The 23318-nt window shown below is 57.8% G+C and overlaps 1 protein-coding gene across 1 annotated transcript in view; it reads left to right on the forward strand.

Moving 5' to 3' along the window:
* The window catches only part of COL13A1 (collagen type XIII alpha 1 chain), a 147076-nt gene that overhangs the window by 89851 nt on the left and 33907 nt on the right, over nt 1-23318 (forward strand). The window contains 9 exon segments of the mRNA XM_042960600.1: nt 961-1026; nt 4573-4680; nt 7033-7059; nt 7686-7721; nt 17151-17195; nt 18065-18097; nt 18836-18862; nt 21367-21420; nt 22236-22322. Of these exon segments, the coding sequence (XP_042816534.1) occupies nt 961-1026; nt 4573-4680; nt 7033-7059; nt 7686-7721; nt 17151-17195; nt 18065-18097; nt 18836-18862; nt 21367-21420; nt 22236-22322 (483 nt within the window).

Below are 23318 nucleotides of genomic sequence, written 5' to 3' on the forward strand. Positions count from 1 at the left end.
TACAGGCAGCGGTGACCTAGAAGGGCCACAGCTGGGCTCCCCTTCTCAGCCCAGGGAGCCCCCACTTCTTAACACTCATCCCGGGGGCTTCGTGTGAGTTAAAATGCCTTCAGAAACGAGAGGTCAATTATGTGCATCTTTGCTGTCACACGGGTTCTGACCACTTCCTAAAGCCATGGGGTGCTCAGTTTTGATTGGTAGGGAGACTGAATGCAACGAGAATTTCCAGAAATGAAAATCACATCAGATAATGTGATGGAGAGTTGCCTCCCCCCCAAAAGTGGTTGAACAGGCTGGAGACATCTTTGCCCAGCCTTTATTTTCCAAACCCACCGGCCCCCGGGGCGGGGGGGAGACCTCAGTAGCACTTAGCCTGCGCCCACACCAGCCACACCCTCGGCCGGCTCAGCCCCTGGGAGCCCAACTTGGCACGGCCCCTGACCGTCCTCCCCAGATTTGCTGACACCAGCCCTTCTCGTCCGACCCAGAGGTTGCCACAGACCAGCTTGGCTTCGAGTACCAATGTAGCCAGTCCCGTGGCTCCCCACCGAAGCCTCTGTGTGCTCCACCCTTGGCCAGACAGCCCCCATCCACCCCCAGGGACAGGAAGGGACAGCAGTGCAATGGTGGGCTGTGTGTCACGAGGCCTCTACGGCCCAGCCGAAGAGGCCCACTCTCCCGGGCTGGGGGTGCTGCTGCTGGCCAAACCCCCGAGGGCCGCTGCCCTTCAGGGATGCTGTGCCATCCAAGGGCAAGCTCATTGCTGCACCCCACGAGCCACAAGAGGGCCCCGTCCACACCTTCCCTCACTGTGCCTCATGCTCACTAATCACTCTTCTCTCTTCCTCTCCTCCCCTCCCACTTGGCCACCCTGCCTTCCTGGCGACATTCGGCATCCTTCTGAACATCTGCGATCTTTGGCCTTTGCCCTCTGGCCTTCCAACTCATCTTTCTCCTCAGCTGCTGCCTCTCCTCAATTCAGTGCGACTGGCTCCACCCCCAGTCATAAAAAGGCGGACCTTCCAGGTAGACACCTTCCCTTTGTCGAGACCACGAGTGGCTTCCCCAGGGGCTCGGCGGGTCTCCCGGCCCCGACGGGCCAGCGGGGACGGTAGACAAAGCCAGAACCTCACTCTCCTTCAGTTACATTCAATGAGACGAAGACGGACCCACGAATGTCATGGATGTGGAAATACACAACACCCAAGCCCAGGAGATCCACAACTGTCACACACCTCTGTTCCTCATAACAGTCACCAGCGACAGCCGCCACTGGGCCTGTGCGTTGTACAGATGTGACTTCATTTAGTTCTTTCAGCAGTTTTATGACTTAGGCATGATCATCCCTATTTATTACTAGTATTATTATTATTATGAGGAAGTCAAGGTTCGGAGATAGTAAGTCAGTTGCCCAAGGTCAAGCACCCAGTAACTTACAGAGCACCCAGCTTCTCGGACTCTTATTAGCTGTGGGCTTTGGGGCAAATTGCTTAACCTTTCTGTGCCTCAGGTGTTCATTTGTAAAACGAGGATATTAGCAGTTCCTACCGCAAGGGGGTATTGTGTGTGCAAAGCACTTGGCATTGCTCCTTGCATTGTTTCAGTGCTATGATTAAATTGAGGCTCTGAGAAGTAAATTTGTGCCCAAGGTCACGCAAACAGCAAGTGGCAGAATGGGAGCCCGGCAACCGGGTCTTCAGACCCCACCCCACCCTCCCGGCTCGCTCAGTTGGACCCGCACCCTTTATATTTAGAAATGGATCACTTAGCACCTGATGGCTTGTAACCTGAGTCTGAGGAGTGAGGGAATTTGGAGGGGGAATGTGGCCCACGACCAACAGGTGTAATGGCTATGAGCAACTGCTTCCTTCTTCCTGCCTTATGAACCCAAGGCGGCTGGGAGAGGACCAGGTGACCAAGAACGGAAAACAAGAGACCACAGAGCCAGGGATCCAGGCAGAAGCATTGCAGCTTGATTCCAGGCCAGGCAGCCCGCGGCTGCCGCTGATTCCCCTGGCCTTCCTCACGCTGGGCAGGAGCTACCCCCAAGGCCGTGGGCATGCTGGACGTGGCAGGGCTCTGAGATGCTCCCTGAAAGCCTGACGGCAGGGCCTGGAGCCACCATCTGGCCATACTCAGGAGTCACGAGCCCAGAGGCCAGCGTGTTGAGGCACCTGGCTGCACGAGGCTGAAAACTCACTCCAATTAACAACTAAAAATACAGAGGGACACGTGATGCATGTGCCACCCGAGCCCACATATCCCATTACAGCGGCCAAATCCTCGAGAGTCTCCATGTGCTCCCAAGGCTTACTCCAAGCGTGACTCTTCAGGGGGCCCCCCGGCCGCTCAGAGAGGCACCAGGCCCACCCCTCTGTCACCCCCCCCCCCGCACCCCAATGTCAGACCCCGTTCCAGAAGAGCTGTCTTGCTGTCAGAATGGCCATTCGCCTTAACCCCCGAGAGCCGCCTCCTGGCCTCTGTTGCTTTAGCTGCTGTAGGCTGAGCCCTCGCCGGGCCCCAGGCACTGCTGTAAGAATGCCACACGGATTAGCTCTTGTAATGTCACACCAGTCACCCGCCAGGGCGGGTGCCGTCATCGTCATCCCCATCTTACAGATGAAGAAATTGAGAGGGGCCCAGGCTTCGATCCAGGCCACTGCGTGTTACTGCCTCCCTTTTCAAGAGCAGGGCGCGGGTGAGCCAGAACTTTCTGTGCTGCCCTGACCTGGTTTCCGGAGTAGGGAGGAAAGAACAGGGGCCTCTCCTCTGCCTGCCGCAGGTTTTGCCCGGAGAATAAGATTTTTATGCTGTCGGCCCTCATGGGACATAGAAAGGCTTGTCCATTTCCTATCGATAAACCAGTATTGATTTTACAGGCTCTGTAAGAGGCTTAAACGTTGGGTCTAACATCTGCTGACAGAGGACACTGTATGAAATACGATGTACTTAGCAGATGGCGTTGGAGGTCACTTCCAAAGTGCAGAAAGTTGGACAGTGAGTCGTTTTTTCTGGGGGAGGGGGCTTATTTGGAATGAATAAGAATAGTCCGGAGTTCCAAGTTTGGGTCCTGGCTCCCCACTGAATTCTCCACGTGGCCTCCGTCAGGGAGGTCCACTTCTCCGAGCCCGTTTTCTCTTCTGCAAAACGTGACTTGTGACCCATCGCTGCCCCTGCCTCCTCCACCATGGACGCTCCGCGCCCTGCAGCGGCTTCTCAGAGCGGGCAGCAGGACGAAACCCTGGGTCATCTGCGCCAGCACGTCCCGGCCAAGGGAGGTGGAAGCAGGTGCTGCTAGGATCCCACAGTCCTCCTTCTGAAGCTGGGCGCCCCCACCCGTACTCATCATTTCCTCCTGTGGGAATTGCCGAGAGCACACTGAAGCCGCACCTCCGGCCGCCTGTGTCCCCCTGCATCCCAGCCTGGAGCTCTCGCACGCCTGCCCGGCCATCCGCAGGGATGGGCTCCCTCTCACAGGAGCTGAGCCCAGATGGTCCGTGGGGAGGTCGCTTAGAAAATAATATGACAGCATCGGTCTAGATCTAGGATGATTCGGCTTGGCCCCCAGTCCCATGATCTGGGTCACATGGCCAGGCTCTCTCCTCCTCCTGAGGGGGACCCGATGCCACCCCTAGCTCCCTGGGCCCTCGGTCCACCCTGGGCACAGGGACGGTGGGTGACAAAGGCTGGGCTCAGAGCAGCTGACTGAGGAGTAGGGGTGGGGCAAAAGAACACTAACTGAGACTCATACAGGCATAAAGCACTTAACGGTTTCAAAACTCAACCAAGTTCAGGGCTGCCAACTCAATTGTCCTGTGAAGCCAGGCACAGATCATGTAGGTGACAGAAGCAGGCCTCACGCAGAAAGGATGGGGGAGGGGAAACCCAGGCCACCTGGACCCGGGGCTCCGACCGTGATCACCCGCAGGAATGTGGGCCTCGAGGGACAGGGCTCTCCCTGTGCCATCAGAAGCCCCCAGCCCAAATGTTTTACATAAAATCACTCACCCAGTTGTTTAGTGAGCCACACCAACTTCTGCGGCGTGTGACCTAAGGCCCTCCTTTGACCGTCCGAGTCAGACAATCAGACAGCAAAATCCTGCGGCAGGAAACGGAAGCAGAAATGTACTGCTCTCCTTCGATGCCCGGCGGGTGGGTGTAGAGAGAGGATGTGACCGTTCACACGGAGGGAGGAGCCGAGGCAGGCCAGGCTGAGGACCACCTGGGCTGGACCCCGGCCATCTGACCAGGCCGGAAATATGCTCGAGGTCAGGTGGGGTCTTCTTGCTCACTCCTCCGCCTCTGGTCCCGGCAGGGCTCCTGCTCAGGGGCCAGCCGCTCGTGTGGCAGATCCTCTCTGGACCCCTCCTCTTGGGAGCCGAGTGTCTTGGCCGTCTCCTTGCTGCCACTGGTCCCTGCATGCAGTCACCACCACGGCATCATCACTGTCACGCCCCACTGCCTTCCCACCAGAGCCCACGATAGGGCCCTCACCGGGTGCATGGCACTGGGGCGGGAGCTGTTCCCCAGCCCTGAGGGTCTCCCTCTAACTCTCATTTCCACCAATCTCAGGGTGAACAGGGCCAGGCCGGTATCCAAGGACCACCGGGGCCACCAGGCCCCCCTGGACCGAGCGGACCTCTGGGGCCCCCGGGACTGCCAGGGCCCATGGGGCCACCCGTAAGTATCTCCTTCCTCTCTCTACCACCTCCTCTCCCAAGGTTTGTCCCAAGAATTCTCTGGAAGCATCCCAACTTTGCATAACTGACAAGAATCTGGGTCCCCACCTAACAGGCAGAAACACCTTGGCAAGGCCATTGGACGTAGGCGGGTCACGCAGGAAGCTACCCATCCCTGCCCAACTCAACTGTTGCACTCTGGTTCTGAAAACCCAGCTTCTGAGGCCAGGCCTCAATTCCAGTCTTTGCCTTCCGGGCAGGAAATCACTAAGAGGCTGCCCCTTTCCCAGCCTCGGCAGAGAAGAGCTTGGAGAGAAAGTTCCCAGGGCCACCTTTGAAGGCTGTCCCCTGACCCCTGGGCTTAGAAAAACCTGAGTTGGGGGCAGCGGGTTCTGAAGAAGGTAGCTAAGGGCCATCTGACCACCCGGCACCCTAATGAATATGCCTTTGCTGCTGTATGTGGGTTTTGCACCCCTGGGCCGCCTTCCAGCCAATCTGGATGTCTGGTAAGCCAGGGGACCCTGAATCAAGCCTGAGGATTGGATCAATGCTGTAGCCAAGGGAGGTCAACAGGTGCCTCCTCCAGACCAGACCACGCTCAGGCAGTAGGTCAAGCCACCAAGGTTTCCAAGCCTTGGTCAAGACCCCGCTCTCCTGGCCTATTTAATGCAACAGAGAACCAAGGCAGAATAACCTGGATTTCTTTGCAGAAAATGGGTCCTCTCAGTCTTTGAGGTAAGACTAAGGCCATATGTTTCTGAAGGGACAGGGTTAAAGGCAACATCTGTTCAACATGGTTTATTCACATGATTGAAGGAAACCTTTATCCTTCTTATGACAAAAGCATCATACATTCATTGAGAAAAATTTCGAAGATGGACAAAGTGTTTTAAAGCGTCTATTTTGCCCTATGCATAGAGTTCCCCGTTATTAACATTTCGGAGGGCCCTTCCATTTTTCTCCTTAGACGTAGCGGCACTCACGCATTTTCCAGGTCCGCAAGCGTGCTGAATAATATAACGGTTTGTGTCCTCTTATGTTTTTTACTTAATATCATAAACCACTCCCTTTCCTACGGCCGAAGTCCCCCGTGATGTGGATCTTAGGGCTGCTGCTGGGCCTATTTACAAATAGTTAACGGGTTCCTTCTGTAATATATAGCCTTGACCATAAATGTGTGTGTGCCTCTCTGATTCTTTCGCTGCAACAGATTCCCAGAGGTGGGGAATTGCTAGGTCAGCGATGTCCCTGCCAAATAGTCCTCGATGACAACAGCTACTTTCCAGGTCACTCGGCCACAAACCTGGGCCCCTCAGCTGTTCTTGCCACCGATGCTGAGGTCCCGGTGTAGCTGAGGTTGCTACCAATGCCGGGCAACAGCCCTGGCCGCCCAGGGCACCCAGCTTGGCACCTCAGCCGTGTGAAAACCTAGCTTGCCAGCTCTCCCGCCCAGCTTGACCTCCACAATAGATTTTAAATATTTCTGTTTTGGACCCCGGGGAGAAATATTAGTCTCACTTCTATGGGTTTGGAGATGGGAAAATGGAAAGCCTGAAAGGAAGTGAAATTTAGGGACCTGAACCCAACCCAGCCAAGAAAACCAACAACGTACTCAAAATCCACTTCTTTGAGGACCCCTACCCCCCCGCCCCCCCCCAAACGTATCGGGTTCCTACTCACTGGACCCAAGCCAGATGGTTTTCTTTGTTAGGTTGTTTATAAAGAAGAAAACCCAGGAAGCATGTTTTGAAACCAATTGAAACAGACCAGATTTGGGCATTTTGGTTTCCTTCAGCCCACGTTTGCTGCCCACACCTACGCCCCAGACCACAGTGGAGCCACAGCCTTCCTTCGCCTCTCCCTTGGGCTCCCGCAGGCCCTGGGCCCACACCACCTCCCCACGGCTAACTGCCGTGGTCACAGCGCCCTGGGGCAGAAGGAGACAGAAGGCTCTTCAGGAGGCTGACAGGGCCAAAGAAAGGCAAAACCCAGGCTCTGTTGGGCAAGGTCGGCTTCCCAGGGAGGGGTCCCAATTAGGAGGCGGGTGGGCGGGGACCTGGACCAAACCACACCGTCAAATTAGCAGGATGCCTATTTTCCAGTGGGCGGGCACAGCAGAGATGCCCACGGTGCCCACATGGCACCAAAGAGGCCCTCGAGCCTGTCGTCCCCGTGTGCCCTCGGCAGGTTTCAGATACCGGTCCAGGATCTTCTAGACCCGCTCCCTAGCACATCCAGAACTCATTATCGCTGCTCGGGCCCTCCTCTGGCCCGGCCTCCACCGCGCACACACCTAACCTGCACTGTCTCCCTGCAGAGCCCATCTCTACTCACCTTGCTCTTGCTTCCACAGGGCTTACCTGGGCCTCCAGGACCAAAGGTGAGGGCCCTTTGGGGTGACACACTGAATGGGTGGGAGCGCTGTCTGCGGGGGGAGACTCAGCACCTAAGGCTGGCGAGTAAGGAGCTGAGAGGGACCTCAGTGAGGGAAGGATCACGCCTGGCCTGCTCCCAAAGCGCCACTCCCCTCTTGGGAATTGCCTGGGTCCCCTAGGCATTGCACACTTTTGTGTGCAGGCACGATGACGAGTATGGGAGCCGCGGCCCCACCCTCCGAGGAGCTTAGAGTCTGGCTGGAAACTCCAGGTTGATGCCCGGGGCACTGTCACAACGTCCCAATAAAAGAGCGATTCACCTGGAGTCAGAACCGGAAGGGGCCTGCAGGGTCATCGGGTTTCTAGTGAGACCTTGCGTGGAGGCCCAAAGTGTCAGACTCTCCCTCTGAAGCCGGGGACCCCGGGGCTCTGGGGACAAGAAGTCGCAAAGCACTGACCGTGCCCAACCACGTGGCACGTGTGTTTCAGAGGAAGCAGAGCTATTGATCCAGGGTTGGCTGGAAGTCGGGAGGATTCACAGTCGTTGAGACGAGGAAGGGCAATGTGAGGGCGACAGTGCGAGCCAGAATTTGGGAAAGTCCCACTAACGGTCTTCTCTTCGTTCCCCCAGGGAGACCCAGGAATCCAGGGCTACCACGGCCGAAAGGTAAGGAGGAGCGGGAGGGGGAAGGAAGGATCTTACCTCCCGCCCCCCCTAGCAGCCCAAGTGGGACTTCACCATGACGCATGCGGGGTCAGGACTTGTGCCCATGCGTGTTTGCACAAACGCTTGCCCAGTGTGAGCCTCAAACTTGTGAGGTTGGCTGGACAGGAGTTTGCGTCTCCACTGGGGGGAGGAGGAGGCTCAGAGGGGCAAGACCTTAGGTGATGAGTGGCCCAGCCAGACCTCAGACTCAGGTGGGTCCCCTACCACCAACTGGGGCCCTGTATCTGTACCAAGGCAGTCAGGTTCTCACTGGCCCCCTGAGGGCCTGGTAAACGGGAACAGATTACCAGGGCCCACCCTGGGCAGAGCTCCATGCTGAGCATGGTGGGGAATATGGAGGTGGGGTCCCAACCCTGCTCTCTGGCAACTTGTAGTCCAGAGAGACAGAGATTCCTGTACAAATAATCCCGGTGAAGGCAGGTTGTGCTAAGCTACCATCACAAAGCACTGTGTGAATATGGGTAGTGGGGTAGAGAGATTCATCCCAGGCTGGGAGGGGTTTGGGAAGCCTTCGGGGAGAAAACAGCCTGTGAGCTCAATCTTGGTGAATGGGTGGGCGTATCGGTTATCCGTAGCTGTGTAGCAAACCGTCCCAAACTTCCTGGCTTCAAGTGGTAATTTATTTCTCACTCTGGTTCTGTGGATTGGCCATCTGGGAGTTCTGCTGGTCTCCTCTGGGCTCACTCGGGCCGTTGCATTAGATGATGGGTGGAAAGGCCAGAGAGGCCAAGACGGTCTCATCCACACGTTTGAGGATTGGTGCTGGCCGTGGTCTGGGTGTCTCTGTTCTCCCCCGTGTGGCGTTTCAGCCATCGGCAGGCGACACAGGTTTTCTTACAACATGGCAGGCCCAAGGCAGTGTTCAAACCCGCAAACATTGAGAGCACAAGAGCTTTTCCAAAGCGGTCAAGGCATCACACTTTCTGCTATCCTATTGGTCAGAGGAAGTCACGTGGCTAAGTCACGCGCGTCAGTGGGGTGCTGGAGGAGACGCCGCCTCCACTTCTTGTGGAAGGAATAGCAAAGCACCCATGGCCGTTTTTAATCCACCACGGTGATCCTTCAACCAGCAGATCTGAAGGGACATGGCACTTTAGACAGGGAAACAAGTTGAGCAAAGGCCCAGGGGCAGTCATTACAATAACGATAATAACTTACAAATGATGTTAATAATAGTCACCACTTACTGAATGCCTACCATGTGCCCAGGCTGTCCTTCAATGTGACCTGCGTTATTTCTAATCCTAAGACCACGCTGCAAGGCTGGTACTATTCTTTTTTTCTTTTTTTTAAATGCTTATTTATTTTTGAGAGAGAGAGAGAGAGAGCAGGGGAGGGGCAGAGAGAGAGGGAGACAGGATCTGAAACGGGCTCTGGGCTGACAGCAGCGAGCCTGACGCGGGGCTCGAACTCATGAACCAGGAGATCGTGACCTGAGCCGAAGTCAGACGCTTAACCGGCTGAGCCGCCCAGGCACCCTGAGGCCGGTGCTACTCTCCTGTTTAACAAATGACACTGAGGCTTGCCCAAAGTGTCATGGCTCCTCAGGGACAGAGCAGGAACTCCAGCCCAGGCCTGGGTCCTTCCCGTGGTACCACCTGCCACAAGGAGCCTCATGCAGCCCTCTAGACCCAGCGCCAGGAGAAGGAAGGACGCAGGAAGGAGAGGGAGAACGAGAAGGGGGAGGGACTTGGGAACCGGCAAGATTGCTCTGGAGAAGCACATTCCTCACACTCTATAATCGGGCGGCTGCCATCACCACACTGTTTTATGGGAGCTTGGCGGGGGGGCAGGGGGCCAAAATGGCAAGACCTGAGAGACCTTTAATTAGTTCTGCACAAACTGAGAAATTTGTGTTGTGTCAGGAAGTGGAAATTATAGCCTCTGCGGTTGCTTCCATCCACACACACAGGCTTACAAAATTCGCTGCCTCCTGGTTCCGTGCAGGCAGCCAGAAGTTCCCCCAGAGTCACCGCCATGCCAGCGGCGGGGAAACCGTGTGCCACGGCAGGCATCTGCATCCGCGGGCCCACTGGAAATCTGGCTCATCCAGAAAGGAGCTTGGGGGTCTATTTTCCCGAGGTGGGAGCAGGCTCAGCTCAGGGCCGGGGTGTCAAGGGACTCTCAAGAGGCTACAAGTGCCTGTCCCACTGCCCCAGACCCACTGGGGCTGTGGGTGTCTCGAGCCAGTGACCACCATATTCGGGCAAAAGTTTGCTTCCCGTCGGAGCGCCGAGACAAGGATGCTGGTGCCCAGGGACAGGTGCCCAGGGACTTCCCATCTCGGGTTTAGCCAAAGTTCACGTGCTCCCTATCCCACCGGTCCTGACCATGGCCCGTTAGAGCTCTGTATCCCCCCGCGTACAGATGAGAAGTTCAGAGAAGTCAGTCCTTTGCCCAAGGTTGCACGGCTGCCGAAAGATCATGCTGGAATCGGAGGCCAGGTCTCATGAGTCCAAGCCCAGGGGCCAGTCTTCTGGCCCAGACACAGAAGTGAGTGTCTACTCAGAGGGTGTCAGCCTAGGCTAAGCTAGCTGTGCACGGACTGTCCTCCCTGTGCCTCCCCTGGAATGTGGAGGCTTATCCCCCGAACTCCTTGTCTATCTATCTATTCTCTCTTTTCCTCTCTCCTCCCCTCTGTACTTGGAAGGGGCGTGCAGAGGAGACAGCTGGGTGCTGGCAACAGGCACCCACCCCAGCACCCAGGGAGGAGTGAGCGCTGGCGGTGGGAGCACCATACCGGGGCAGAGGCCATAGGACGGCCCCTGTGTTTCGGGTGCAAGGGGAACCCATGGGGTAACCGACAGACCCACGTCTGCTTCAATTCTCCGTCCTGGCGACCTGATACACAGGCAGGAAGCCTTTCTTTCAGCATGGGTGGAACTGAACTCTTAGCAAAGATGTTTCGTGGCCTGCAGAGTTTGCTAATGATCGGTTCTGTCCACCACCGCCACCCCTGGGCGGCTGGACCAGGCCTGGCATCCCTCTCAGTGACCAGCCAGGCCAGCAGGCAGTCTCCTTCCCTAGCTCCTTAGGATCAAAGCCCAGGGTGCCAGCAGGCCCCATGCTGCCCCCACCCCGCTCGGGACCAGCCACGCTGCCTAGACACTGTGAGTATTATCGTGTACCCATGTGGTACCGATTTGATCCAAATTTACGACCACCGATCTACTTTAAATGTGTCGTACGATCCAACGTGTGTTTAAAACATTGCAACCTTGGCTCTCTCTCGAGGGGATCGACGGGTATTGTCAGACGGTATGTAGATCACAAAACGTGGTGAGAGCCTCTCTCTAAGCGTGTCGGAGCTGGTCCATCTGACCCGGCAGCAGGGGGTGCACTGGCGCGGGGCGGTCAGCGGTAAGCCTTGGGGTCTGCATGAAGGACCAGGACTGAGGCACACACTCCCTCCCCGCAGGCTAGGGGCTGTACGTTTTCAGACCAGGGGAGGCAGGCTGGGACGGCCCCCTGCTAGAGCAGCTTCCAACTGCGGTCACTCCTTGCGGAGGCTGTGGGGCTCCCAAGGGACATCAGCTGGGCCCTAAGGTGGGATGTCTAGGGCGCTGGGGTGAGGGCGAGAGGAGCAGACGCTCTCCTACCCGGTCCAAGTTGGGCCCCCGCCATATGGCCACGCCAGCCCTTCCCACACTCCTTCAATCCTTCTCCAACAGGGTGTGATCATCCCGATCTGCCAGTCACAGCAGGGGGCCGTGTGGGTGGACACATTTCTGTAGAAGGACCACTAGTATCATTAAGCTGCCTTACTGGGTCTTTTCAACACGCCAGGCTGCGTGCGTGGCACTTTGCATACATCATGTTCCTGGATCCCTATAGCAACCCTGTGAGGAAGGTTTTATTCTTAACCCTAACTTACAGATGAGCAAACTGAGGCCCAAAGAGGTGAGTTCCAGAAGGTCCACAGGCAGGAAGTAGCAACCCAGTTCTGTCTGACCCCCGCATCTTTGCCATGAAGGACTTTACTTTGCTCTGAATGACTTTACTACCTGGGCCTTATGGCAGGGCGGTGGGGGGCAGGGGTGGGGGGTGGCCATGATTTCCGGTAGGCCCTCCTCCCCCAGAAAGAAGACGGGTGGGGGTGGGCTGATCTCCTTCCCATGAGAAAAGGCTGTGGCTGGATTCAGGCCTTTCTCTGAGCTTCCCAGGCTCTCTGCGAGCAGAACTCGGGGGCCTTGGTGCATTTCAGTCAAAGAGCCCAGGAAGTGGAGCGCTTTGTCCATTGGCCTTGATTCCTCCTCCCTCCCCCCCACCAATGATTGCCCCAAGGAGTTAGCATGGTACCAGGCCTTCAGTAAAACCAGGAGAAGGCAGCTTGTCTCAGGGCCCCACCACAGCTATGCCTGAGACCCCCCCTCCGCACCCCTGTGGCTCTCAGAGGGCCTGAGCAACCCCAGGCTCCACAGGGCACTCACGTGCAGCCCCGGGCTCCATGCCGAGGGCAGCCGTGGCTGCAGGAGCCTTCTGGGGTGGGGACAGCACTTTCTTTCACAACCATGAAATCCCAGTGGGAACATCCAGACTATTTCAGTTAAAGCAGATCAGGGATCCCCGACATAGGCCTCAGATCTGAGGCCTCGCGGGGACTGGGAGTCTCACCCCGCCGGCCTCCAGCCCCTAGCCTGTGCTCTCTGGGCCCTGTTTCTCCCACACTCCAAAGCCCACAGATTAATTAGAGCTGACTTTTCTTTTTGGAGCTAACTACAAAATCAACCGATCTCAAATCGAGATTACAAGCCAGCCGCCCTTCCAAAACCCTGGCCTTCAATGGGGCGCCTGACCCCGGTAATTCCCAAGATCACTTCCTGCCGGTCCTAATTACCGGAGGGCCTGGCATCCCCCTGGTTCCAGGCCTCTCCTGTCTGGAGCTGGCTAGGGCAGCGAAGAAGGAAATGAGCTGCCTTTTCCTGGAAGGGAGTCCTAGAAACCCTTTAGAGGAAAGAGAGACATTAGCCCTCCTCACCCAGCTTTCCCAGCCCGGGAAAGGGCCCTGGGCCAGGCCCGAGGCCTGAGCCGCCTGCTGGCCTCCCCCCACACACCCCCACCTCCTCCCTTCCCTGCAGCCTTCCACTCCCCACACTCAGACAGGCCTTCCTCCTCCCTGCAGAGAACAAAGAGTCTGTGTGTGGAGCTGCTCTGCCCGGCCCCTCCCGCCCTCCTGCCGCAGAGGGAGCTTCACGCTAGGGAGGTCCCTGCATCACCCCACACTCCTCTGGCCCGACCTGCGCTTGGCTGGGAGCTGACCTTGAAGCCCCCCACCTCCCTCCAGCCTATGTCTTCTTGCCAAGTCCCTGCCCCGCTTGTTCAACAAGCAGTAAATCACCAATTAAGAGGCCGCTCCCACGGGACAGGAGCGTGGCCATTTTGTGCTCCAAGGAGCCGGCTTTTATCCTGTCGTCTCAGTAAATGATGGGTCCCTCCACCTGGAAGTGGGGACCAGAAAAGAAACCCTACTGATGCTACAAGGAGCTCCTGTACAAGGCCCAGCTGGAGAGTCAGTGGCCTCATAAAAGTCAGGGCTAGGGCAGGCCTTCAAGGTCATTGCAGGCAGCCCCTGCTCTACCCACCTGTGCTCACCCAGAGCTTTCTAAGCCACAATGACTGGAATCTACCCCTTCCCGGCCAGCAATCGGGCATTGGTTCTTGACAGCCTCTTGGGTCAAGAGCCAGCCTCCCAAGTGGGGGGATGTCCCGGCCTGGGGGTCGCTGGCCTGCTCCCACTGCAGCCTGTGCCATCCATGCTTTGTGCACCTGGGGCAAGACTTGGGGTGCCCGCCTCCGCAGCTGCAGGGTGGCCCAGCAGGGGTCTCCAGGAGCCGCTGGGGGAGCTCCTGGGGCCCCCGGGAGGACAAGAGAAGGCAAATATGGAGGAGTTAAATTGGGGATCTTGGACTTGGACACACTTGGAGGACGCCCTCCGCACCCGAGATGAAGACACTAGCAAGTTAGTGAATCGAAATTTAGCACAATTCCAAACTTCAGCCTTTTGAAGGGGAATGCTTTTCATTGGAAAGAAGGAGCTTGTAAATCTGCCCCCACAAAGACACATGGAGGGGAAAAACTGTGGGAACAAAGGTGTCGTGGTCCCCCTTTTAGCGATAGCCCCCAGAAGCTCGCTTCTCACTCCCTGCAAAGAGGTGCCCTTGCCCACAGCCACCCTGAAGTCCTTGACAATGACTCACCCCTGTCTCACCTCACAGATCCAGGAATCAGTGCTTCCTAGAGTAGGGCCAGGTCAGTCCCCAGGGCAGAGGTCAGGCTGGGGTAGACCCGGCCTGATGAGAGTGGAACGAGCCTGCAGGGTGGGGTCAGCGGGGGGTGCCCCTGCTTCCTGCCCAGCAGAGGGGTGGGAGTGAGGGAGGCCTGAGAATGGGATCAAGGGAGCCTGGGTCGCCTGCAGAATTAAAAGACTTGACCCAGAGGGGAGGGAAGGGGCAAAGGTCAGCCACGCTAACGAGGAGGGCTGCCTCCTTAGGCTCCAAGGGGCCCAGATTTCCCTGGAGTGGATGGTTTTGTCCTTTCATACGAGCTGGCACGGGCTGAAGACAACCCCAATTAGCCAGAAACCTTCACTCGCTGGTGTCACTGCTTCTGCTGAGGTTGGAGACAGAAGCCCAGAGGCGGGGTTTGGGCAGACCCGCCACCCCCCTTCTTGAAGCATCAGCAGGTGTCCCCCCGCCCCCGGGTAGGAGGGAAGGAAAGCAGAGACCCACTGAGACCCCTCCTAGACCAGCATTTTCCCCCCACAGCTAAACTCCCACCTCCACAGCCTCGTTCTGGAGATGCCAACAGACCCAGGGGCCCCTCCCCAGTTCTGACCTCTCACCCCACTCAAGGCCTCACCTAGGCAGGGCTGGGGGTGATTGGAGAAAGCGGGTGGGGCAGGGGTGGGTGGGAGATCTCCAGTCTAACTCACGTTGCAGGTGAGGATCCTGGACCCAGAGAGGGAAGGTGGCTTACCCAGGGTCACACAGCCTTTCCTGACTCCCAGCCGGTTTCCCCAGATCAGGGTGGGAAGAGGCTGGCGGGGGCATTAAGGAAAGGCTGAGGGAAGGACAAGGGAAGAAGGGCTGAATAGTCAGGGACACCCAAGCCGATCTCCCACCTGTGCCTCCCCGCACCTGGTGTCTTAGGGCCAGTTGGAATGTTAGCAGGAGATCCTGGTTCTTTGAAGGAAAGGATGACAGGGGCCCTCAGCTGGCGCTACTGCGGGGAACGGGCGCTGACACCATCGGTCACAAGCGCCAGTTTTCTGACGAGGTCCTGTGGCACCCTCTGCTGGCCACAGAGCAGACCTGTGCTGGCAGGTGGGGCCCTACCCAGCTCTTCCCTCTGGGCCATGCCTGTGGTCAAAGACCCAGCCCCCCAGTGAGCTACCCAATGAGCCCCCCAATGAGTTGACCCGCTCACCCCTATGAGGCACAGACCTGAGGGGCCTCCAGCAGAGAGGGACTTTAGAATCAGCCCATCTGATGCTTGGGGTCGGCTTAGAGAAATGGGTACCTGGGCTTTGGCAGACAAAAGACCTGTATTCTAATCCCTGCTCTGCACGACCTTGGCGATCATACCTGGCCTCTCTCTCTGAGTCAGTTTGTTCACCTGGGAACCAGGAATAGCATCAATTCCCACGTCGGAGAAGAGTCTTGGAGATTGAATACAGGGAGGCTGGAAAGCACTTAGCCCCATGCCAGACACAAGGCAGGCACAGTAAATGGCCCGGAAGAGGGATTTCCCGGAACTCGGTGGCTGGGGCAGACCTGGGGCGCTGACCCGTCTGCTGTGTTCACTTCCCGAGTACAGCTCCGCTGACCTTGCCTGTGGTTCAGGGGTCCTGGTGGGCCAGGGTGAGGAAGGGCTCCCGCGTTTAGAGCTAAGGATTCCGGGCCTGTTGCAGAATACAGAGACTTAGGCCAAAGAGGATGGAGGTAGACACTGGCCGTGCGTGCAAATTACAGATGCACAGTGGTCCCTACCACGCTGAAGAGCCAGCACTGGGTTATGGCACATAGCAAAAGCCTTCACAGAGGACGTGGTATGTGACCAGCTCCCCCCCGCCACCCCTGCCGGCTGTTTTGAAGTGGGGAGAGTTATTGTCCAGCCTGTGCACTGGGGAGCTTAGCCGGAGGCCCACGTGGAGGCCCGGTCATGCAGGAGAGAGGTTGGAAGACGTTCTAGCTCTGGCGAGCAGAAGGGTGGGCAGGACTTCCCAGAAGATAGCAGAGACGGGGTGAGGGCAGCGGAAAAGACGGGGGCCGGGTGGGGCCAGATCACCCCTTGCCCGGAAGCCTGTATGGGAACTGCAGCCTGGCCCGAAGGCCACAGCTCTTGAGACCCGAGTGGGGAGGCTGGGCCGGGACAGCGTCTGTCAGGGCCCCGCGTTGCCCTCCAAAGCCTTCAGATGTGCTCAGAGGCGAGCAGCTGCCGCAGGCTCGTGGCTGTCACCTGTCACTGCTCGGCATTCAGAGCCCTGGCCGGGGCTTCATCTCGGGTTCAGCTCATGGCGACAGGAGCTGCCTTCCTTCCTCTCCTGAGCACCCCCACCCCCGACTTCACTGACCCAGTAGGTGAGTCTTGACTCATCGTCTCCGCTTGACCTCCATTTGTCGCTGGCTGTCATCTCCAGCGCCATCTACCTCCTGTCCTTCCTGAGCTCACAGCCCGGCCCCACAGGTGTGGCATTTTCACGGGGAAGGCAAAAGAACCTGAGGAGAAAGACGGGACGCTGCTGAGATAGTAGAGCAAACCCCACAATGTCCTGAAGCCGCAGCCCCCTCGGGGCCTCTGGATGGGTTCCAGGCGCAGCCCTGCCTCCACCCACAGTCCCCGCCCCCCAAACCAAGGCCCACCCTCCGCCACGCCCTCTGGAGGAGTTAGACCCAAGGAGGCCGGGAGGAAGTGGCCCAGCCAGCAGGCACCAGAAAATAGGGCCAGAAGGGCCAGGGGGGACCTGGAGGGAGGGGACACCGGTGATGGCCAAGCAACCCCTTCCACCCATGGCCCTGCTGCACTGAGCTCCGAGCCAGCAGGGCCCCTGGCTGGTGGCAGATCTGGAATAGCTCCCCCCGCAGCCCCTCAGGACTCAGACTCGGCTGGTGGGCCCTTCTTGCTGGGCGCCTTTCCTGCACCGTGATCTGCGCTCTGGGACTTGGGCCCTTCCGTGAGTTCACGTGGCCTGTGGTGGCCGCCGGTGGTGGCAGGTCCTCCAAGCTCAGCGTGAGCTGCACGGCCGTCCCGGGCTTCCAGACCAACCAGGATGGACGCCTCGTTGACATCCTTGCAGGCCATGCTTCAAGGGCCGAGGGCCTCAGGCGAGTCAGGCCCTCTCCTCAGCGTTTCTTCTGTTTCTTCCTTCAGGGAGAACGAGGCATGCCGGGGATGCCGGGCAAACACGGAGCCAAGGTACGTGCCCCTCACCCCATCCCAGGCAGCCCCTGCCTGAGCCCCAGCTCTCTCTCTCAAGCCCTGGGACACCTCGGAGGCCCCACTCCTCCTGCCCATGTGCCGCTGTGAAGACGTGAAGGCGGGTACACATCTCCTCCCCAGCCCTCTCCCCTTGCTGTGCCAGCCTGTTCTTCCCGTGAGCCGACACTCACCAGTGCCCTGACGTGGCCAGGCCGCCTCCTGGGCATCTCTGGGTCGTTACAAAGCTTCCCGGGTCACTCCAGCCCTGGCTGCAGTCCCACGCGGGGGGTAGGGACTCCCTAAAAATCACCTCCACTTGGGATTTACTGAGGGGTGCCTTTGGCAGCCCGTTTACCTCCAAGTGGTTGGTCCTGGGCTGATGTGGAAATGGGGTTCGTTCCCAGTTGCTCCCCAGTCCATGAGGGCACAGGCCCAGAGAGCTCTCTGTGAGAAGATCCCCACTTGCAGGCTCAGGGGTCAAATCAGCCACGTCCCATTGTCCCCTGCCGTGCGGCTCTCCCTTCCACCCTCCTTCCTTCCCATCTCCTCTTCCTCCTCCTTTCCTGTCCCACGGAAGCCCTCCCCACATTGCATCCCAGAGAGACCCCCGTCTGGGCCCCCCTGGGCCCCCTGAGCAGGCGGCTGGGAAGCCTGGGGAGCTCACCGGCACAGAGCCTCCTCCTTCCTCGGGGCCTGCTCTCCCCGTGCCACACTCAGGCACCCACCCCTGCTGAGGGTCTGGACAGCGGGCAGAAGCCAGTGGTCTGGCTCCACATCCCCCTCAAGGGGAGGCCGGGAGGCGGGCCGCTCCCTCCGTGCCTGTCCCAGCTGCGGAAAGTCACCACGCCTTCTCTTCTCTCTGCCAGGGGGCTCCCGGAATCACCGTGGCGGGGATGAAGGTGGGTGGAACGTTGTCGCTCAACACACAAGGGGCAGGATGGGGGGAAAGGAGAGAGGAAGACCGAATCGGGCCTTCAGGGACTCAGTGGGCTGGCCGCTGGACCAAGGAGGGGGCAGACAGGATTCAGAAACACTTCTCTTAAGGCCACATTTAGGCCCTTATGCACAACTTGAGCAAGAGAGGCTTAACTAAGCCTTGCAAAGTAAGTAGCGAAGGTTTACCAGCCTCAACTAAAGGTCTCACCCCCCTGCCGGCGTGCAAGGGAACCCAGCGCTTTCCTTCGTCCCTCAGAATTCAGCAGCTGTGTGCTTGCCAAGCTTCAGAGCAGGGAACAGGAGACCTTCTCCCGAACCCCACCCGAGCCGCCCGTTGGGTTGGTAGGCAGATGGTTGCGGACCCCCGAAGCACAAGTGTGGATCTCCCGGCAGGGCCACTCACAGGGGACACCTTGTCCAAAGCCAACGCCCGTTCCTTCCCCTCCCTCCACCTGGGGTGCCTCGCTGGCATTCACATTGCCACATCCCCACCGAGGGGAAGGGTACGGAATCGTCCGGGAGGCCTCCTTTGGCCTGGGACCTGAGGCCTAGGCAGAGGAAAGCCGTGGGCTGGCCAGATGCTTCACCTACCCCATGAGTACCTTTGCTTAATGGCTCCTACACTAGCTTGCTCACTCTCTCTCTCTCTCTCTCTCTCTCCCTCATCTCTTTACCTGAGTCTTCTTTTTTTTTCCACACAGGGTGAGCCGGGGACCCCAGGAGCCAAGGTACTGATACAGAGGGAATGTTCTGGGCTGCACGGAGCATCAAGCATGGGGTGGAGGTGACAGTGGCTGCTGTTGTTATGCTCCTGGTCCCCCTGAGGCTGACCCGGAGCTGGGGACCTGGCTGAGTGGAGGACGGCCCACCCAGGAGGGGCCTGCTGGTCAGGATTGCCTCCCACTCCCTGCATTCTGGTCTGGGAAGCTCGGATAGCTTGCCTACACACCAGCTCCAGCAGGCAATAACTATTGTCCCCTGTGCCTACAGGGCTCTGTCTCTCTTGTCTGGGACCGTAAGAGACGTAACATGAAAAAAGCTTCCATGGTCACATATGTTTGGGAAATACAGACGTAAAAACTATTTCACAGGCTGCTTTACTGCAGGCCTTCTCAGAACCTTTAAGATGCCGTATATGTGTTGGGAAGCTCTAAAACTGTAATTTCTGGTGCAGCATTTTCCAAACTTTCTTTTGACTAGATCATCCTTTTTTTTAAGAGGAACATCTTATGGGACTAGTATTCTGGAAACACTGGTTTATGATCACTGTCCACCATACCCCTCACCACCCCCCATCCTCTTATCAGTGACTTTCTCTTCTTACCCCAAAGGGAGACCCAGGAGCAGCAGGGAAGCCAGGGCCCCCAGGTTTGCCGGGGAAGAGGGGGCAGAGGGTAGGATATTGTGTCTTTGAGTGTGTGTCCCCTTCATCCTGGCCTCTGCTGGTCTCCCACTCCCTGCCCCACCCCCATGGCTGGTGTGCTGCCTGCGGTGTGCTGGGGGGGTGCATGTGTCCCCAGAAAGAGGGAGTGCCAGGATGGCCCGGCAAAGCTTCAGAAATCCTGCACTCGGGAACACACCTTCCCTCCTTGAAAGTGTTGGTGACCCAGGAGGAAAGACCAGCAGAAGGAAGGCCTTCCCCCCCTTCCATCCCCCAGGACCTCGTGGGGCAGCATCTGTATCATTTCCCTTCAGACTCGGCCTGTGGCAGGGCAGACCCCAGTTAAGGCACATCCCAGGCACGGCCCAGGCAAAGCAGGGCCTGCTGGGACCCCAAGACTCCCTTCCCTCCCAGCACGTGGGCCCTTACCCGGCATTCCTCTCCTCCCTGGAGCAGCTTCAGGCTATTTTGTCACTCAGCTTCTATGCACAGTCAGGTGGCAAGGGGAGGCCACCTGAAGACTTGGTGCAGTATCTTCTGTGGCTCCAGCGGCAAAAATCATCGAGACATCTGGCAAATTATGACCCCCGGGGCCCTCAGTGTGTATTATTACCTAGGAGAACCAGCAGCCACCGGGCTGTGGAGAACGCGCCCTCTAGCGCTGGCCTGCAGGGGTTCTTTTGGGGGTGCTCTCCCCGTAGGAGACACTCTGTGGGCGCAAAGTGCCGTCTCCATGGTGTAGAAGGCGGAGCTTCGGTGGACACGGGGGGCCCGACCTGGCTCTGTCACTCAGGCCGCGAGGGGTCCCGCATTGCCACGGTGCCGCTTCACCTGCGCAGCGAGAGCAGGGCCCTGTGACGCGTGTCATGGGAATAGCTCTTCGTGGCGGAAGAAGATGCTTAGCGAGGGGTGTTAGTCTGCTAGAGCCGCCCTGACAAAGGACCACAGACTATGTGGCTCAAACCACAGAAAGTCACGGTCCCGCAGTGCTGCAGCCCGGAAGTCTGAGGTCGAGGAGTCAGCAGGGCTCACTGCTTCTGCAGGTCATGAAGGAGGGGTCTGCTCTGTCCCTCCCTCCTTTCTGTTGGTTTGCCGGCAGCCTTGGTGTTCCCTGGCGTGGAGAATTATCACCCCGGTCTCTGCCTTATCCTGACATGGTGTTCTTCCTGTATGCATGTCCGTGTCCAAACTTCCCCTCTTGCAAGGACACCAGTCGTATGGATTAGGGGCCCCACCTCACTCCAGTATGACTCTCCTAGCTTGGCTAATTGCATCTCTGATGACACTATTTCCCAAGAGGGTCACGTTCTGAGATACTGGCAGTTGGAACGTCAACATACGAATTGGGGGAGGACGCGAGTCAACCCATAACAGGAAGCAAACTTCTCAAAATATGGTTAGATGGTTTTTGTCTTCCCTGGAGGCAGGGAGGAGGGAGGCAGAGACCAGGGAGCTCTGAATGCTGGACGTTTTAAAAAATGAAAAGAGCAGAGTACTTTAAAGAGCTTCCCCGACTCCCGGCCTTCTAAACCGTTCACCTGTCCCCAGGAGACCCCAAAAGGGGTTAAGTGCTCTTGGTCCCTGTCGCTTCGTGAATGATGTGGGCCCAGCCCGTATGGGAACAGGAGACCAGGGAGGCAGGCCGTCACCAGTATGAAGTGGCCCAAGGGAGGAGTCAGGTGCAGATGGGGGTCTGGCAGGAAATGGATGGAGTCTTTCAGGAAATGGCCCCCAGAGGGGGAGGGAAGCAGGACAGAGAAAGCCTCAGCTCCATGCTGGTGGGGCCGGCGCCTTCCCGGTTGTCCTGGAGAAGCCGTTCCTAACCCTGCATTGTCTGCATTTCCTCCACAGGGCGAAAAGGGGGCTGCAGGCTCCCCCGGGCTGCTCGGCCTCCTGGGGCAGAAGGTGGGTGTTGGCAAGCTCTGAATGGTGGGCTCCGTGTAAAGGCCTTGGTGTTCATCCGCACCTGACCATTCACACAGGCCTCGGCACGGGAGGTGTCCCTCCCAGATTGGGGGAAAGCAGCTACAACGCAGCTAGATTATTGTGTGGGGTACCATGTGGGAGCCCCTGATTGGTAAAAAAAAAAAAAAAAAACAAAAAAAACGTCATATTCAAAGACCAGTAGCTATGACCTTGTCAGATCTCTTTGCACCAGCTCTGAAAATGCGCCCCCTAGTACATGAGATCCATCAGACGGTCCATTTAAAACAAAACAAAAGACTAGAGGTCAAATACGTTTGGGGACAGCTGCATAAGACAGGCCCCTTGGGATGGCACAAGGCACCCTAGCCCGTCAGGGCCTCAGAGCACCCTGCAGGGAAGGAGCCTGCCCTGCTCCATTTCACTCTGCCTTTCCTGACATCCTTTGGCCACCAGACTCCTTCTTCACATGCCAAATATTCCCCACCCGCTGAAGGAAGTGTCCATGGACACACTCTGAGGGTCTAGACCCAAGTTACAATGGGTCTCCTGTTTTAGCTCCCTACCTGTTCCCCTTCTGCAGCTGGCTCCATTGTCTGCTCACATCCCACGGCCCATAAGACGAGGCCAGGCTTCTGAGGGCCTCTGGGCCCGGCCTGGACCGAGGGGTGGTCTGCTATCTCCACCCCGCGGAACCACGAGGGGGGGAAAGACAGGGATCAGCCACCTCCTTCCAGAGCTAGACGGACCCAGCGATGGTTAACTTACCTCCCATCCTCCCACCCTTCCACCCCCAGGGAGAAAAAGGCGACGCTGGCAACTCCTTTGGAGGGGGCAGAGGGGAGCCCGGCCCCCCAGGGCTACCTGGGCCCCCAGGCCCAAAGGTGAGTTTCCCTGTGGGATCAGCACTCAAGGGGGATGCTGTCTATGGCCTTTATCTTCAGCCCATTGTTGGGGACTCTGTCCTGAACACCTTGCCCTCTCTCATGCTCCAGATGTGTTGGTTTTCCAGTGGATTCTACAAAGGCAATTTGGACCGAGGGCCTGATTCTAAGTGGTGACTGTTTGACCATGCAAGGGAAACAGTCAAGAGGGCGGATAGATGGTCCCATTGATCCAAATGGCTATGATATAACTGAGTCAGGAACCAATGGCTACAGAACCTTTAGGACAGACAGAAAGGCCCCTCACCCAGGCTCAGAATAAGTCAAGATCAGGGATCAGCTGGGCTCCACCACCGGGTGCTGGCACACGGGGTGGGGGGAAGGGGCTGGGGAGCAGCAGTGGGGTCATCTGCAAATGGGACAGCCCTCACCTTCCTGGCACTGGGTGGAAATGCAACGGTAAGATTTGGGTTTCCCAAAGCAGGTGCCTTTTGTGCTACTTGGTTTATGCCAGTAGCATAGGAGCATGGGACGTTCTTTCTCTTGGCCTGTAAGGAAAGGACTCATGACACGATTTCAGACAACACACACATTCATCCCACCAACGTTTGTCAAGGGGTGGCTGTGAGCAGGGCCCCTCCTGGGCTGCAAGGCTGCAGAGAATCTGCCCTCCACTTGCTCTCAGTCTAGCAGGAGAAACAAACCCACAATTCACACGGATATAGTGTAGGGGGTTGGGGGCAGAAGGAAGCCCATAGACAGGTGAGATGAAGTGGCAGAAAGGGTCTCGGGCCCACCCCCACATGCCCACCTGACTGTGGCTCGTGCCCTGTCATGATCACCAGCTTTGCCAAAGGTGGCCCTGCCACCTGGGCTCTGGGATCCCCGGGGCTGGAGTCTGTCCCAATCTGTCCCACCGACCCCTCAAGGAGTGGATACCTGGCATGTCTTGGGTCTTGACCTGGGGTTAAGGATGGCTGGGGACTATCCCTGCAT

The sequence above is a fragment of the Panthera tigris genome, chromosome D2 (assembly GCF_018350195.1).
Source record: "Panthera tigris isolate Pti1 chromosome D2, P.tigris_Pti1_mat1.1, whole genome shotgun sequence".
In the NCBI taxonomy this organism is placed as follows: domain Eukaryota; kingdom Metazoa; phylum Chordata; class Mammalia; order Carnivora; family Felidae; genus Panthera; species Panthera tigris.